Source organism: Cynocephalus volans, chromosome 17 (assembly GCF_027409185.1).
Source record: "Cynocephalus volans isolate mCynVol1 chromosome 17, mCynVol1.pri, whole genome shotgun sequence".
Lineage (NCBI taxonomy): Eukaryota > Metazoa > Chordata > Mammalia > Dermoptera > Cynocephalidae > Cynocephalus > Cynocephalus volans.
In genome coordinates this window covers 24,644,692-24,660,860 of record NC_084476.1, presented here as the reverse complement: position 1 = coordinate 24,660,860, position 16,169 = coordinate 24,644,692, and the positions used below count along the sequence as shown (strand labels likewise).

General features: G+C 40.8%; 1 protein-coding gene across 1 annotated transcript in view; it reads right to left on the bottom strand.

Annotated features, from left to right (window-relative positions):
* SUSD1 (sushi domain containing 1) overlaps positions 1-16,169 on the bottom strand; it is a 107,782-nt gene that overhangs the window by 82,341 nt on the left and 9,272 nt on the right. Inside the window, exons 4-6 of the mRNA XM_063081671.1 lie at positions 14,242-14,397; positions 9,180-9,332; positions 8,260-8,439 (exon numbers count right to left, since the gene is read on the bottom strand). Coding sequence (XP_062937741.1) covers positions 8,260-8,439; positions 9,180-9,332; positions 14,242-14,397 — 489 coding nt within the window. The remainder of the gene's footprint in view (positions 1-8,259; positions 8,440-9,179; positions 9,333-14,241; positions 14,398-16,169) is intronic.

Genomic DNA, 16,169 nt, shown 5'->3' with positions numbered 1-16,169 from the left:
AACATAGTAATATAAGACTTCAACTACAACTGTTTAGAGATCAATAAATAACCTGAGAAAGAAACAAGTGACCAGCAAAGCCTATAAATTGCAGCAGACATTTTGCCAACTGCCAGGGAAATGAATGAGAGACCTATTCCCCTTACTGATATTGGCTCAAAAAAAAGCTTTCCAGAAAAATAAACAAGTACTAGATGTAAAGCTCTGCAAATGGGTAGAAACAAGTGTGGAAACTGAAGAAAATCACATTAAAGTCAGTTTTCTTCTTTCTCCAACAATAATAGAAATAAGTCTCTATCATGCCTTAGAATCAAATCAGAAGGTTTACAAATCACTTGGAAATTAGTAAAATATGGTTGGTTGCAAGGGCCCAAAGGGTCTAGGCAGATTAACACCAGAGTCTACACTAACTCATGTTCTGAGTCAGATAATTCAGCATGATACCTATACTTCCTTTGTTTGTTTCATTCATAAAAACGTTCTCTCCTCCACTACATGGCAAGCTTGTTGTGGGCTGTGCCTATATATCTTGGCGATGGTCACACATAAGTATTATGGCCTGAGGAACTGGGCTGAAAACTGTAACCCTTGACAAAGTTTCATGCATTTTGTAGTTCTGGATTTGGCTACATACAGTTAGACCCTCATTCCAGGATCATTTGAGCACAAAATTACATATATCATCAATATTGGGGGTTGGAATCTAACATCTCAATATGTGGCAAATTGAATTTATTTATTTATTTATTTATTTTAAAGATGACCAGTAAGGGGATCGTAACCCTTGGCTTGGTGTTATCAGCACCGCACTCTCCCGAGTGAGCCACGGGCCAGCCCTGCAAATTGAATTTAGAAAATGTAATTGCAACCATCAAAGGAAAACGGGAGGGTTATAAGCATACCAAGAAGCACATTCTCAAGAGTAGTTTATTAACTGCTCTAAGATAATGAGCTTATTAGTACCAAAAAGTCCAACTGCCCCTAAGGCAGTAGAAAGAAAAAGATTACTTTTGATATATTCTGCGATTCTAAAGTCTTCCATGAACCTTAGCCTTGACTAACAGTATATTTTCTTCAGATCATATTCATAGAGAAAGCTCATTTGGACAAAAAAAAACTTTCCATTTTACAGAACACTTATTGTCAATAAATAGTGTCTAGTATGGAAACAGCTAGAATCTGAACACTTGAGAAACTGCAGAGGAGGTGATAGGGTGGGAAAAAGCATGAGTGTTAGGAGAAAAAAATATGTTATCAACATATTTCTTGTAAGGATTCCATTTGTAGAGGTGATAATGGTTTTTGATGGTTTGAGCTGCATATGAAATTTTTTTTCAGAAGATACCATTAAGATTCTTAATTTTAATGCTGTAATTGTAAATAGGATATTTTAATTGAAAACAAATAAATAAGGTAAAGTAAAAACTGAAGAATTTTAGACCTTCCCACTTCATGGTAGGATATTTCAGAAAGATCTTAAATTTTTGTTAAAAATATACCTGCCACTCCCCACTGGAGAACGATCCTCCTATTTATGATAGTAACATGGATCCAGCAGCTACTCTGCATTAGGCACAGTGCCAAGTGCTTTCTTCTTTTTCTCATTAAATCCTCATAATGATTCTATGGGATGAACACCATTTCATCCCCTTCTACAGAGGGAAACCAGAGCTGAGAGAGGTTTAGAGGTGGTTATGCAACTAGTAAGTGTCTTAGCCAAAATTCACACAGGTCTTTTTAATTCTAAAGCTCATGCCTCACCACTCCATATGGTCTTATAAACAATGTCATCACCCATTTTGCACACCCAAATGACCCCAACCACTTACAAATATGGAGACATATTTTAATGTCATTTACTTGACAAAAGGGCAAACCAAGAGATTTGTTGCATGCAGCGAGTAAGTCAATGCAGTTTTTAAAAAGGTTTTAAAAGACTGGTACACAATGCAGTGCCAGAAAATGTATTTCAAATGAGTGAAACCTCCCATCATCCGGAACACAGATGATAAACACAAGGTAAAAGTCCACCACCCCATCCTCCGTCACTCGGGAGGGAGTCAATCACAGCACTCTTGCCTGCTAAGTCCTAAGTCTGGATGTGGTCTCAGAATACCTTACAAAACAGCACTAAAAATTCAGAGGCAGCTTTGCAGTGGAACTTACCTGCCACCCCTCACCTGAGTACACTAATCTGTGTTCCAATTTATGTCAGAACTTTTTCAAATTCTACTCAACTTTGTAGAGATGAAATTGAGTGCCACTAAGAAAATCTCAAAAAATGAAGCATTGACTTGGCAACAATAAATACCCTCTGGGTGAGTCCTTGACCACACCGTGCATGAAGGTGTGGGTGCCCCAGTGTCCCTCACCTGCTAGGGCCCTCCAGCTTTTTCATCATTGCCTCCCATCTGCAGGGCTCCCATGGGCTGCTTTGACAGGGAACTGTGTTCTAGAAAAGTGCTTTGGGTTCTCACCTTGGTAGATAACCTTATGACATATAGTGATATTATTGACATATTGTCCTGGTCCTTAAATTCCTCTGTGAAATGCGAAATAATGTCAACTTATAAACTTCACAAACCTTAAAGTGTGGAATATACTATGAAGCATACGTACCTCACAGGGCCTGGTTTTCCAAAGTCTTGCAGTTTCAAATATTGACCTTGCAGAAGACTAGAAATTTTCCTCAGGCTATGAAGTCTCTGGCATAAGATAAAGACTTGTGGCACAGCAAGGTTGCTGGCTCAAGGACAGACTAGTTACTGATTGTTATGTAAAGATACTGAAAATTGCTGTAAGAAGGAATATTTGCTAAGATCAAGCTTTTGTTGATAGCCTTATTGGAATGTCATCTGGCTTGTTTCACTGAAAGTTACCAGCCTATATTGTTAAACTATAACCCCACCTATGTTCTCTTCCTGTAACTTCCTGGTCTGGAAAATAAATGCAGGAAGAGAACCCCAATTTGGGGTTAATTTCCCAAGGAAGGAATGACTCTCACTGGAGCATTCCCAAGGGAAGTTAACTGCTTTGGGGTCTTTCACTGCTCAGAAGAGATGGGCTTTGAGTAATCCTTTGCATCTCTGTCACTCAGGGGAAGTAGGGTGACAAATCCATGGGGGGCAGAGCAACACAAAGCAACATTAAAGTGCTGGCCACCTATAGAGAATCAGGTTCTGCTATTAGTGGACTTTAGAAACTCTGTCCCACCCTTGTTGACCAACTCAAAGGAGAAACTCTGCCTCTGCAATCAGCCCACAGTGCTGGGCTGTCCATCCCATAGGGCTGTATACAAGGCTATGGGGGAAACCAGGAGGGAGTCTCACAGGCTCTGTTCCTGCTTCTTCAAAGTGTAGAGACATCATGCCAAGTGAGAAGCATGAAGGTCCAGAAGACCAAGCAAAAAGGTACTGAATTGGGAAAGGGCATAAAACTTGAGGGATGAAACAAAAGAGGAGGCCGGAGTTTCAGCAAGGCTCAGCCACAGCATAAGCTGGGACAGCAGCTCAGGAGCCAGTCCCACAATGCCTGCCCTTGTCTGTGCACCTTTCAAGGGGGATTCAAGGTGCTTCCACAGTCCTTGGGTATGCCAGGCATGGTGTCGGATGCTGAGGTGATCCTGCTGAAGAAGACTACATGGTCACTGAGCTCCCAGACTTACAGTTCAGAAGGAGAGGCTAACAAAAAAACCATAAAAATAATCATGAATAATATACTTACATATTGGGTACTAAGAGAATAATGTCAGAGGTGGCATTTAAGCTGAAACTTAAAAAATGAAAAGGAGCTTCTTATGCAAAAAGCAGGAAGTCTCCAATAACAGCTGAATGGATAAACAAAATGTGATCTACCCATACAATGGAATATTCTTCAGCCTTAAAAAGGAATCAAGTTCTAGGGCTGGCCCGTGGCTCACTCGGTAGAGTGTCGTGCTGACAACACCAAGCCAAGGGTTGAGATCCCCTTATCGGTCATCTTTAAAAAAAAAAAAAAAAAAAGGAATCAAGTTCTGATACATGCTACAACATGGATGAACCTTGAAAACATTAGGCTAAGTGAACGAAGCCAGACATACAAAGACAAATGTTATGTGGCTCCAAGTATATGAGGTACCTAGAATACAAATTCATTGAGACAGAAGGTAGAATAGAGTTGACCAGGGACTAAAGGGTAGGGAATGGGAAGTCACTGTTTAATGGGTACAGTGTTTCTATTTGAGATGATGAAAAAATTCTGGAAATGGAGATGGCTGTACAACACTGTAAATGTACTTAATGTCACAGAATTGCACAGTTATACATAGCTAAATGGTAAATCTTATATTATGTATATTTTACTACAATAAAAAATTTTTTTCTAAAGCAGGAAGGCAAGTATTTCAAGTATAGGGAAAGCATGTGCAAAGGCCCTGAAGCCGGTAAGAGCCTGTCGTGCTGGTTGGGTGAGAGTGACAAGATACAACCTGTAAAGAAGCCAAAAGGCCCAAACCCCTGTTGGCTTCAGAAGCCAAGGTTAGGAGCTTGGATTTTATCCAAAATGCAATGGCCATTTCAATGGTCTCAGCAGAGTTTTAAGCCAAAGGAGAGGATAATCTAATTTATGTTTCAAGAGCTTCATTCTTGCTGCTATGTGGGGAATGGGCTGGAGGGGGCAAGCGTAGAAGTGGATTCCTACAGGACTGTTCAGCACCAGACACACTGATGATAAGAATCCCCAGCCTGAAAGGACGATAAGGCCCAGAAAGTAGCGGAGCATATCTGGAAGACAGATGTCCCCAGAACCCTCCAACTGGTCCGCCAACACTGTAACCCATTCCTCCGTGGTGCTCAAAGGAAAGAGCCCAAGTGCCACGTTTTCCATGTAACTTTTCCCAGGTCCCCATCTGAATTCTTAGTCTTTTTCTCATTCTTCTCACATAATGCTCAGGATCTCACCCTATGTAACAACTAGTAGCGCTCTTGTCTTCTCTCTCCCCCAGACTCCAGACTTTCTTAGTCACAGTATCTACCATATATAGCATCAGACCTGGACTCTGGATTTGTTGTTGGTAACACAGTTAAGTGATTCCCTAACCTTGCTCCTGGCTTGGTTGAAATTCAGAAATGTAAGTTCTCTAAACTGTCACTGTTAACTTGCATCTTTTCTGAAAATTAAAAAAATGATAATTACAACAAAATAATAGGAAACACAAGCTAGAGATTCTGTCTTTTTCAGAGAGTTGTTGGAAATGACATTTCAATCCATTCCAACCTAAGAAGGAAGAGAGGCCACAGGAGCCCCCGCCAGTGGAAGCTTCCAGGCCTCACTTCCAGCTACCACCTCTGAGGTCCACTCAGATGGGGGGCTCGTGTTGCAGGAACCCCTGCCAAGGCAGCAGAGCCTGCAGGACACAGTGACTGCGAGAAGGCACCCACTGTAGACTAAAGCTGCTGTCTGTAACGCAGCTACCCCTTCACAAACGCCCTGCTCCTCAGCAGCACCCAAGTTCATAATTTGCTAGTGTTGTTAGTAGAATTCCCAATTCCTGTGGCTTTATAACTCTGAGCTAAAAATAGTCTTGGCTGGCACATGGTCCAGATTCTGGAGCCCCAAGGAAGGCTGAAGGATAAATAAGAAGGGGTATGTATGCTTAGACAGGAGCAGGCACAGCAGGAGAAGCCGTGGCCATGTGGAGATGGGAGGGGTGGGGGAGGGTGTCTGCAGGCAGCGGAGCAGTTATTAGAGAGAGAAAAGATACGAAGATCTTTTAAATAACAGTTCTTTGGGGAATGTAATGAGCACTGTGCTCTAAATTAACTTTCTTTCTTTTTTTTTTTTTTTTTTTTTTTTAGAAGATGTCCAGTAAGGGGATCTTAACCCTTGACTTGGTGTTGTCAGCACCACGCTCTCCCAAGTGAGCTAACCGGCCATCCCTATATGGGATCCGAACCCGTGGTCTTGGTGTTATCAGCACCACGCTCTCCCAAGTAAGGCATGGGCCAGCCCCTCTAAATTAACTTTCTATATTCTCAGTTGGATAATCGAGAAGACTACTTGTTTTTAATTGTTTTATATGAGGTTTCCTGTATAAATCTTTAGAGGGTTCTTTGATAGGCATTATAGCACATTTTAATCTAAATTCTGCATTTTAATTGATCTATTGAAAGATAATCTGAGAACTAAAATATACCTTTAGAATTTCTTTATGCCGCCTCTCAGGATGATAATTAACTATCAAAACATGTTTAGAGGCTGAACAGCAAACTGAAATATCAAAAGGATTAACTCAGCTATGCACATCACTGAGGTTTCTTAGCTATGCAATAAAATCAATAAAAAATTGTTATTTTTTCCAAAATGGAAACAACTTTGTTACTTTGTCTAATATGTAAAAAAAAAAAAAAATCCTTCAATACAGAAAGTGTATAAAATATAAAAATCATCCAGGATCCCCCCAGTGGAAATTATCACCATTAACATTTTCATGCATAACCTTCTAAAGTTTTTCTGAGCATATTTGTATAAAGAAACTTTTTCAAAATTAAGATCATGTTATTCATAGAATTTGTAACTCAGAAATAAATTGTTAATAGTTGCCTATGTCAATAAAATTTTTTCTAACAATTTTTATTGGCTACATTATATTTTGTTTTATGGATATGCTATGATTTATTTAACCTATCTCTTATTGATAGACATTTGGAATCAGTCCTGATATTCCACTGCTATAAACAATTATAAACAAATATAATTACAGAAAATTAAACATATGAGTGCTTATACTTCTCTCAAGAAATAAATTTGAAAATCTGGATGAGAAAGATAATTTTCTAGGAATACAAAAATAACTAAAATTGATCCCAAAGGAATAGGAAATGTAAACATACCAGTAAATTTAGAAAGAATTTTTAAAATAGTCCAAGGGCTACCTCTCCAAAAGTGCCACATCCAGATAGTTTTCTAGTTGAAATCTCCCAAATCTTTAAAACTTCTATTTATAGTATTCCAAAAAATAGAAAGAAGAAAATGCTTTCACATTCTTTTTTTAAAATTCAGAATAACATTGAAACCAAACCCAACAAAGATGGCCTAAGAAAAGAAAACATTCACTTAGAAATATTGATGCAAGAATTCTAAATTAAATTTAGCAAATATAATCCAGATTAAAAGAATAAAACACCAAAGACCCAGAATAATTCATTCCAGCAATTAGTACTTATCACTCTCTGGAAATCTAATCATATAACTCACCACATTACTGTTTAAAGGGAGAAAATATGTATAATCACTTTCATATGTGCCTAAAAGACATGATAAAAATAACTCATTTCTGATTAAAAAAAAAAAAACTACTAGTAAAATGGGAACAGATGGATACTTCCTTAAGATTATGTATACATAGCCAAAAACTAGTATAATCATAATAGTTGGAGATAGAGAGAAAGCCAAAAGTAACAAACAAAACAAAAGCCAACATCACCACAAAAGCAGAAGCAATATAACAGTGTGATTGAAAACATAACCTGTGAAAGAATTCCTAGGTTCAAGTTTCAGCTCTACCACTAGTTAGTTGTAGGACCTTAAGCAAATTACTTAACCTCTCTATGCCTTCACAGTGCGTTTTCTCATCTGTAAAATGTGATGATAATAGTGCCTACTCATAGGGATATTGTAAGGTTTGAAAGAGTCTATATTATACAGAGTGGCTTAGAACTGCTCTTAGCACACAGTGCTATATGAAGGGCATTCAAAAAGTTCAGAGAATGATTCATATTACCTTTCAATACTATTTTTCCATGAACTGTTTGACGTACCCTTGTATTTGTATACATAGTACATACAGTAAATATGCATAACATCAAAAAGCCAAGATCATGAATGAGTGATGAAACACCAAAATCATTTCCATGAAAGTTAGGAATAAGAAAGAAATATTCATATTCATGTTGAAAGAAATATTCAACACTACTAAAGTTTGTTCTGAAAACCCCAGCCAAGTGATCAATGAAGAGAAAAACAAAAAAACAAAAATTGAAAAAGAGAAAAACAAATTTTCTAAATACAGAAAAATGATAGATGGAATTATCATTATTTGCAGATGATGAGATACTATTCCTGAAAATATTGAGATAATCAACTGAAAACCTACTAGAAATAAATAGAAATTTATTGAATCTATTTAACTCATTTACTACCCCAAAGTGATATTTAAGAGAAAAATATGAAAACACTCTCAAAATGGTATAAGCTGGGAGCCTGAATCTCTCAAAAACTCACCTTGGCAGTATAATTCTGGGGACTCCCATGTGCCCAGGGCTGTACAGCTTGAAATTGTGTCTTCTGGGACACTGAAAAATCCTTCTTTGCAAGTGTAATGAACCTGGCTGCCCAGCCTGGAAGTATAATTTCCTACAATATAGCCATCTGGGACCTCAGGAGGGGTGCCACAGTCTATTTCTGAAAATAAATTAATGTCAAATTCATTACTATGTAAATGTAAATTTTCAAAATTCATAATCTCTCTCCTCCTCTACCTCATTCCCCCTACACAGCCCCGAGCCATATTTCAAGTAGGCTATTTCATTTCACTTGACTTCTGGGCATGTTTCCAATGATTGTCATTATTCGATCTCCTGGCCTTCCATAGGAAATAGCATCCATACGTGCACAAAGCTGACAGAACTTGGCAATCAACCCTCAGCAATTCATACTATCTAAAGAGAAACTTCATTCAACAAAGTAAAAATGTTGAATTACAAAATACTTTAAGATATTTGTACCTTTATAATTTTCAGGGTCACTTTGGAGATGCTGAGTCCTTACCAGATCAGCTATGGTTACTATCTAGCATAGTGGTTAATATAAGAATATATGTTAACTGCTAAAAAAATCCCTGAAATTTACTAATTTTAGCTTTTTTAACATGGCCCTTTCTATCTTTTTTTTTTTTCCCCCAGCGGGCCAGTATGGGGATCCGAATCCATGTCATTGGTGTTATAAGTCTGAGCTCTAAACAATTGAGCTAACCGACCAGCCCTCTATTTTGATTATGTCATAGGTCGTACAAATGTGCCAAGGAACAGATAATCTCTACCCACATCTCCAACACAGACCTACAAACACAGGCCCAGAGCAGGGGAAAGGCACCATCAACAGAATCTCACCTTGAGAGGCTGCATTCTTTGGCAGAAACCCACCTGCGCATGACGTGGCATCTCTGGTCGGGTGAAAAGGCTCAGGCCCATTCTTCGGCAAGTATCCATCCATACAGTAGCATTCAAAGCTCCCATGAGTGTTTGCACATCGTCCTCCATGCCTGCACAGGCCAGAAACTTCACACTCATCTATGTCTTGAGACCCATCCCAAAAACAAGAAAAGGAGAGAAAAACAAAAAGAAAAAAAAAAGGGTGGGGGGACATTGTGACAGCCATTCTCTCTCATTCTCAATCTACCCTTATAAATAGATGCATTTGTTTGCAATTATATCATGAATTTTATTTTACTCCTTAAGGGTTCTTCACATGTATCCTTCACATCCCACGCACTGAAAACATAGGAAGAGCTCAAGAAATACTGGTCCCTGTGTTCTGGGAATTTACAAAAACCAATAACCTTCACCAGCTCCCTAACACCCCTGTAAATGAACTCAAAAAAATATGCTAAAAAAAATCCAATTCCTATAAAACGAGAAGGGTCCCAAACTCATACCAAAATGTCCAGAGTTCCAGATAAAAACAATTTACACCAGAGTGAAAAATTCTAGGAGTGGAAAAACAGCTTTTGAGCTCATGAGCACAGGATGGGTGGCAGGTAGTAAGGGGATAATTAAGAAGGGTCTCACTAATTTTACCAAGATTAGAAGGGCTTAAAACAGGCTTGAATAAAGACAAACCATGCGCCTTTGCAGACTTTTCTACTTGCCTGGAGATTACCAGAGAGAGCAGGTACAGGGGTAAAAACCGCACAGTAATTCAGAGGCTGGAGAAGAAACTCCTCTTCCAGGTAGCTGTCCCCTCCCCCACCCAACAAAAACTAGCTTTTAAAAAAGGAGGCTCTTTAAAAAGAATTTTTAATTTTTAATTTATATTTTAATTTTGTTTTTTTAATTCTTTAAAAAAAAGAATTCCATCAGAGTCACACACATCAATTCTACTTGCAGAAGAAAAGCACCCTCACAAATGAGACTTTTTCCTAAGACATTTGCAAGAACTATCAGTGGGGCAGTGAACAAGGAGCAGCATGACTATGACTAAAGAAAGTCCGGTTGTTCCCAGACTTTGGGATTTCAAAGACCCATAATTTTGGAAGGACGGATATAAGATGGCCGATGTTCTATTTTGCCAGTCAAGGTCTTTAAAAAAAAACAAACAAACAACTACTGACACCATCATTTCATGAAAGAAGGAACATTTTAGCCCCTCCAAAGAAGGAATAACATCATTTCAGGATTCTTTTGAATTTGTTCAATGTAATTTTATAAAAATTCACTATATTATTCTTCTTCATTTTTTTTGTTCTTGGACAAATGAACACCTTATCACTCCTATTGATCGTTGTTTTGGATCCAGCAATTCATTCAGTTGCTGAAGGAGCCCACAGATCTTCTGGGGCTTGGGCAAGTAGGAAGAGGCAACAGTGACGCGTGGGAGATGGTGACCTGCAGGGGGCGCTCAGCCATCTTCCCCTCACTCCCAAAGAGGAACCGTAGTGCCTAGGTCAAGGCTGCTGGCATTTGGGGGGATGGAGCTTTGGTTTATTTAACCATCCATTGATTGAGAATCTTTGGCCTCTCTCTCCTTCCCAGGAGATGGGGCATTAGCAGGAGCCTGAGGCCCTCTACGACCACAGGTGGAGACCTAAGCCAGAGTCAGGGAGACTCCACAGGGAGGTGGGCAAGCAGCTCATAAACAGATATGAGCACTGCTCTGGGCAGTAGTGAGCAACTCCCTCCTGGCGTGCTTTTCCTTGGATTTGTCTTTCTTTGCTTCTTCCTTCTCTCAGAGTAGTAAAATATGACTCTTTAAGAATAAAATCCAGTTAAAACAAAGAGCTGGGATTTGGGAAGCAAGTTTACATTTGGAGAGAGCACTGGAAGAAACCGCAGGACATCTATAAGCCTAATGCACAGTTCCCCACGGAGACAAGCAGAATCCCGACCTGTGTGTCTGAGGCCGTAGCAGGCTGCTCCAGAACCCGAAACAGCAGGGCAGCTGAGCAGCTGTGGGGAGTGAGTGACTCACAGGGAAAACGAGGCTCGCCGCCCTGGGACAGAAACCAACATACTAAACCTGGTCCTGGTAGGGCTGAGGATCTACATCTAGGAACGAAGGTGTTTACCTCACCGTAGGCACACCTACAGGATACAGGCTTTGGACAGTAGGTTCCAGGAACTGAGGAACAGCAAAGCATCCACTCCCTCCAGGCTCTTTTTTTGGCCTTTATCCCATTTCTCAGCCAAGGCTGAGGTGCTGTTACATTTCTCCAGAAGAAATGGCATCAGGCCTGATGCCGTAGGAAATGAACTTATGGAAAAGAAAGTTGCTGCTGCCATCAGAGTCAGGATGGGTTCCCAAGACGTGGGGAATTCAAGGCCACAGAGAAGTCATTTTGCAGTTTTCAGCAGGTCCTGCAAGGGCCGTCCCTAGTTGGAGTCACGTTGGGGGACGGTGACAGCCCCAGGCCTCATTCCCACACCAGTCTCATTTCTCTCCACTTACTCTCAACCCACCCAGGTCAAACCACACTCACACAGGAAGTGCCGCAGAGCTTCTTCCCCTAGGTTGTGGCTAAGTTTCCGTGATTCCCAGGAGTCATTCAGGGGGCAGTTCTGGGGGCCAGTCATCGGCTGGTTCTCCAGAACTGGCTGGAATCATCCCACACCCAAACCCCTGCCATTCATTCCTCATCTACATCATTGGTGATATCCAAAGAGGCCTACCTGCAACCAGCTCCTGAACTTGACTTCCACTCTGCAAAGTACAATAAACACCTGGGTGCAGGATTCCTTGGAATCCAGGAACTAGGATTCACATCCTGTGGTTCCTGGCAAACACTGGAAAACTGCTGATACCCCAAAACTTGCTAAGCTCTGTCCCAGCTAACATCCACTGATGTTACTCTGGCAAGTGTGGTTCTGAAAGAAACTCAGAATCATCAAGAAACGTCGTCCATCAGCTTTTGCAAATGGATAACTAGAGACTTCAAGGAAAGGTCGTGGGAATGACTGCCAATGGACATGAAGTTCATTCTGGGGTGACAAAAATGTTCTAAAATGAGATAGTGATGATGGCAGCACACTTTGGGAATATACTCAAAACCACTGAATTGTACATTTCAAAAGGGTGAATCTTGTTTTGCAGTGAGGAATATGCTAATTCCCTGATTAGGTCATCACACATTGCACACATGTATTAAAATATAACTCTGTACACCATAAATATGTACAATCAATATGTTTCAATAAAAAATTAAAAGTTTAAAGTGTGAATTTTATGGTATGTGAATTACGTACAGCTCAATTTTTTAAAAGGGTCGCTAAATAATTGCAAGAAGTAGAAGAAATAGAAGCAGAGCCTAGATCGGGATTTCCTTCCAGGCAGATTGGTTCTTGTTTGGCTGACACCTATTTGGCCCTTGCATAAAATATTTTCCCCTCCTCCGTCCTCCCTCCCCCCTCCTACTTTGCTCCCTCTCACTCCACCTCCCGCCTCCCCCTCCTTGGAATTATACTGATAAATAAACTGAAAAATATACAGTTATAAGTTTTTCCTGGCAAACTCCCACACCTTGAAAACACAATGTCAGGTATCAAATCCTCCAGAAAGTTCCCCTGGTCCCTTCTTCGCTGCCAAGTTAAGTGCCACCTGGAGTAAATGCCCTTTACTTACCTATGACCAACACTCTATAGTAAAATTAGCCATCTGCCTGTCACCTCCCACTAGCACAACCTTGACATGTAAGAAGTGCATGAGAAATGTGTATTGAATGAACTAAACCCTGGATCATTATCCCATTAGGTTTGTTTTTTTAATTAGTATTTTTTCTTTTTAATTAGTATCTTTTCTTTTTAATGTACCTAGTTTAATATTGCAACATTGCATTTCTGCAACATGTAGCCAGTAATTTGCTACCTAAAACAACAGGATATAATAAAATGTTTTCTCCAAGGGAATGTGTTCATTCATGCCAGGAATAAATCAAATGTGCCCTTTGAAGGATTTTACCTCGGTACGGGTCAAAAGGGAGAATGAATCACGGCATCAGCGGGTCAAAAGGAAGAATGAATCACGGCATCAGAACCTGTGGTTCCTGGTGGGTAAGAGGATAAAACATATTCTCCTCTCCCTTTCTTTTCCCTGAAAATCTTTAAATACCACAAAGCTTTTAAGCGATCATTAAGTCTATGTAAAATCACCATAGAACCAGGAGTCTTTTTCTGCCTTTCCTCTTCACTGTTGTTCAAAGATTTTCCTAGAAAGCCAAAGAGCTATATTATCATGACATGCTGTAAATAGAGTTCAGACAATAGAGAAGCCACTGCAAATTAGGAAGGTTTTTCCCTCCTCTTGTATTTTACCAAAATATGCCCAGAAATCTGACCTACAAGCTACTGAGGTCCGAAAAGTCATGCTCCTCATTCAGCTTATTCCTATGGGAGGAAGCCCACATCTCTAACAGGGACATCACTCCTGGGAGCCAACAGCTCGGTACCCACTGCTGGGCCCTAAGTGGGTAGTGTGCTCAGAGCTGATGAGTGCCAGAGTCACTCCAAGGACGTCCCACCTCTGGTTACAGGAACCTGCAGGTGGCACAGCATCTCTAGGACTCCCTCCTCATTTTTCATTATAAAAATGTTCGAACACACAGAACCAGAAAAAGAATGAACGCCCATAGTCCTACATCCCAAGATTCAACAATTGTTCACATTTTTGCCATTTAAAGTTGTTTACAGACTAAAGTAACACTAGATACTTCATGATAACACCCCTAGATACTTTAGGATACTAGTCTTTCCCAAAATAGAAATATTGCCTTATACACCACAATATCATCATCCCACCTAACAAAAATTAACAATAATTCCCTAATACGTAATAGCTAATATTCAGTTCCTGTCCAAATTTCCCTCATAGTTATTCTTAAAGGAGAGCCTCTCCCTTAATCACACCCTGTCTGGGCCTGCCCTCTCCCTGCTCGATAGCCCAGATACTGCCCTGTTGTCACCAGGTTGCCCACACCACAGTCCCTTCCTTGTGTACCTGTACAAAAGGTGCCATCATTGGGAATGAATGTCTTCTTGTTGTTTGTGGCTCGATATCCTTCCAGGCAAATGCAATAGAAGCCTCCGGGTGTGTTGTGGCAAGATGTGTGGTTCCCACAGACCAGAGTGGCTCCAAACTGGCACTCATTTTTATCTGTTGATATGTAGAGACGGCGCCCAGAATGGGCTGTCAGTCTTCACGATGTTCCACAACCCAGACTGTCCTCCTGTGCTACAGACTCGTGAATCAATATTGTGACAACAGCTTAATTCAACAGCTATTTCCCTGGCCTCTTTTCCTCTCATCTGTGCTTCCCAGACTAGAAGACATGGGCCTCTCAGAGTTATGCACCAGGTGTATACGAAACCACAAGAGAAACACAACATCTCAATATGGCAATCCATCGTGTTCGAAGATTGGGAGAAGGGGATTCTTTTTGAACTTTTTCACACTTAAAAAGATCTTGTCATAGGCCAGAGGAAATAAATCCAGCACAATCCCACGTTTCCAGCTCAGCTATTCTCTTGGTTTTTCATGAAAGCCAGAGTAGGACAATTTTACATCCAATGATTAAGTGGAAAAATTGTTACTTCTGAGTTAACCAGGAAACACAATGGAATTAGTGCTGAAGCCTCATCCGGGAGCAGGGCTAATAAGGCGGCAGGAACAGCTCATGCTAATTGTCAGTGACCCATGTGAATAATGTTAGTCACCCTGTGAGGAGGGGCTGGAATACTGGCTGTGCGATGAGTCCACAGAAGCCTGCTCTGAATGTTTTTAAGTAAACAACTTGAAATCGAAAGACATACAGTGAAGGCAAATCTCCCTCCCATCTCTGTCCTCTAGCCTAGGGGTCAGCAGGCTTTTGCTCGTGTCTCTGCTGCAGCTATTCTCCCTGCCATTGGAGCACAAAAGCAGCCATAAACAACAGGTAAACTAATGAGCAATGCTATGTTCCAATAAAACTCTATTTACAAAAACAGGCAATGGGTCGAATTTGGCCCGTGGGCTATATTGTGCCAACCCTGCCCTACCCTCTAACTTCAGAGGAAACCCCTATGATCAATTTCTTTTGCTTCCTTTTAGATCTGATCGATCCAGCTAATCTGGAGGGGGGGGGGGGATCATCAATTTATGAGCTGGTAGTTTTTTGCTTTGTTTGTTACTTAGTGTTTGATTTTACCATTGGTTCCCACAAATCAATTTAATGGTGTTGGGAAAACATAGGAAAATGGTCAGGGCCCCTTAGATGTTCAGCATCTTGCTGAGCATTTGCTGTGGGCAGGTTGTATGTGAGTGGAGTTAGTGCACCTGTGTCGTGCCACCACCTTGGCTGGAGTTTACCGACTCGGGTGGCTGTCCCCACCTGAGCGGCCATACCTTTCCAGCCTGTGGCTTCCAAGGACCTGTTTGCCAGTTGCCTAGCTCATGGGCCTGCGTGTAAAGGGTCTGGTGACTTAGCCTGGCAGGTGAGGAGTCTGGTGACCCAGCCTGGCATATGAAGGGTTTGTGACACAGTTGGGACAGGATTACAGGCAGATAAAAGAGCCAGACAACTGGCGTGGTCGTGTAGCTTTGCAATTGGCGTCACGAACAGAATTAAGAGCTCTACAATTGGTGATGTCAACAGGATTCCGACACTAGCCTTAGCTTGACAAATGGCCTCTCACAATTGCGCTCCATTCCTGCTAACCCAAAAGTACCCCCCAAAAATCTGTTGTTGTTTTCTTTAATATTACCTTTTTAAAATTTAATTGAACCTAGAACATGATTCATATCAAAATTGTCTGTAGTAAGATTTGCATGAGAGCTTAGAGAGACAGAACAGGCAGGCCCTCAAGCTGTAGGTAAGCCAAGTGTCCAGCCCAGTTCCGGAACACTACACGGTGGTTTCAGCCACAAGCCCAGCTGCCCATAAAATGGGA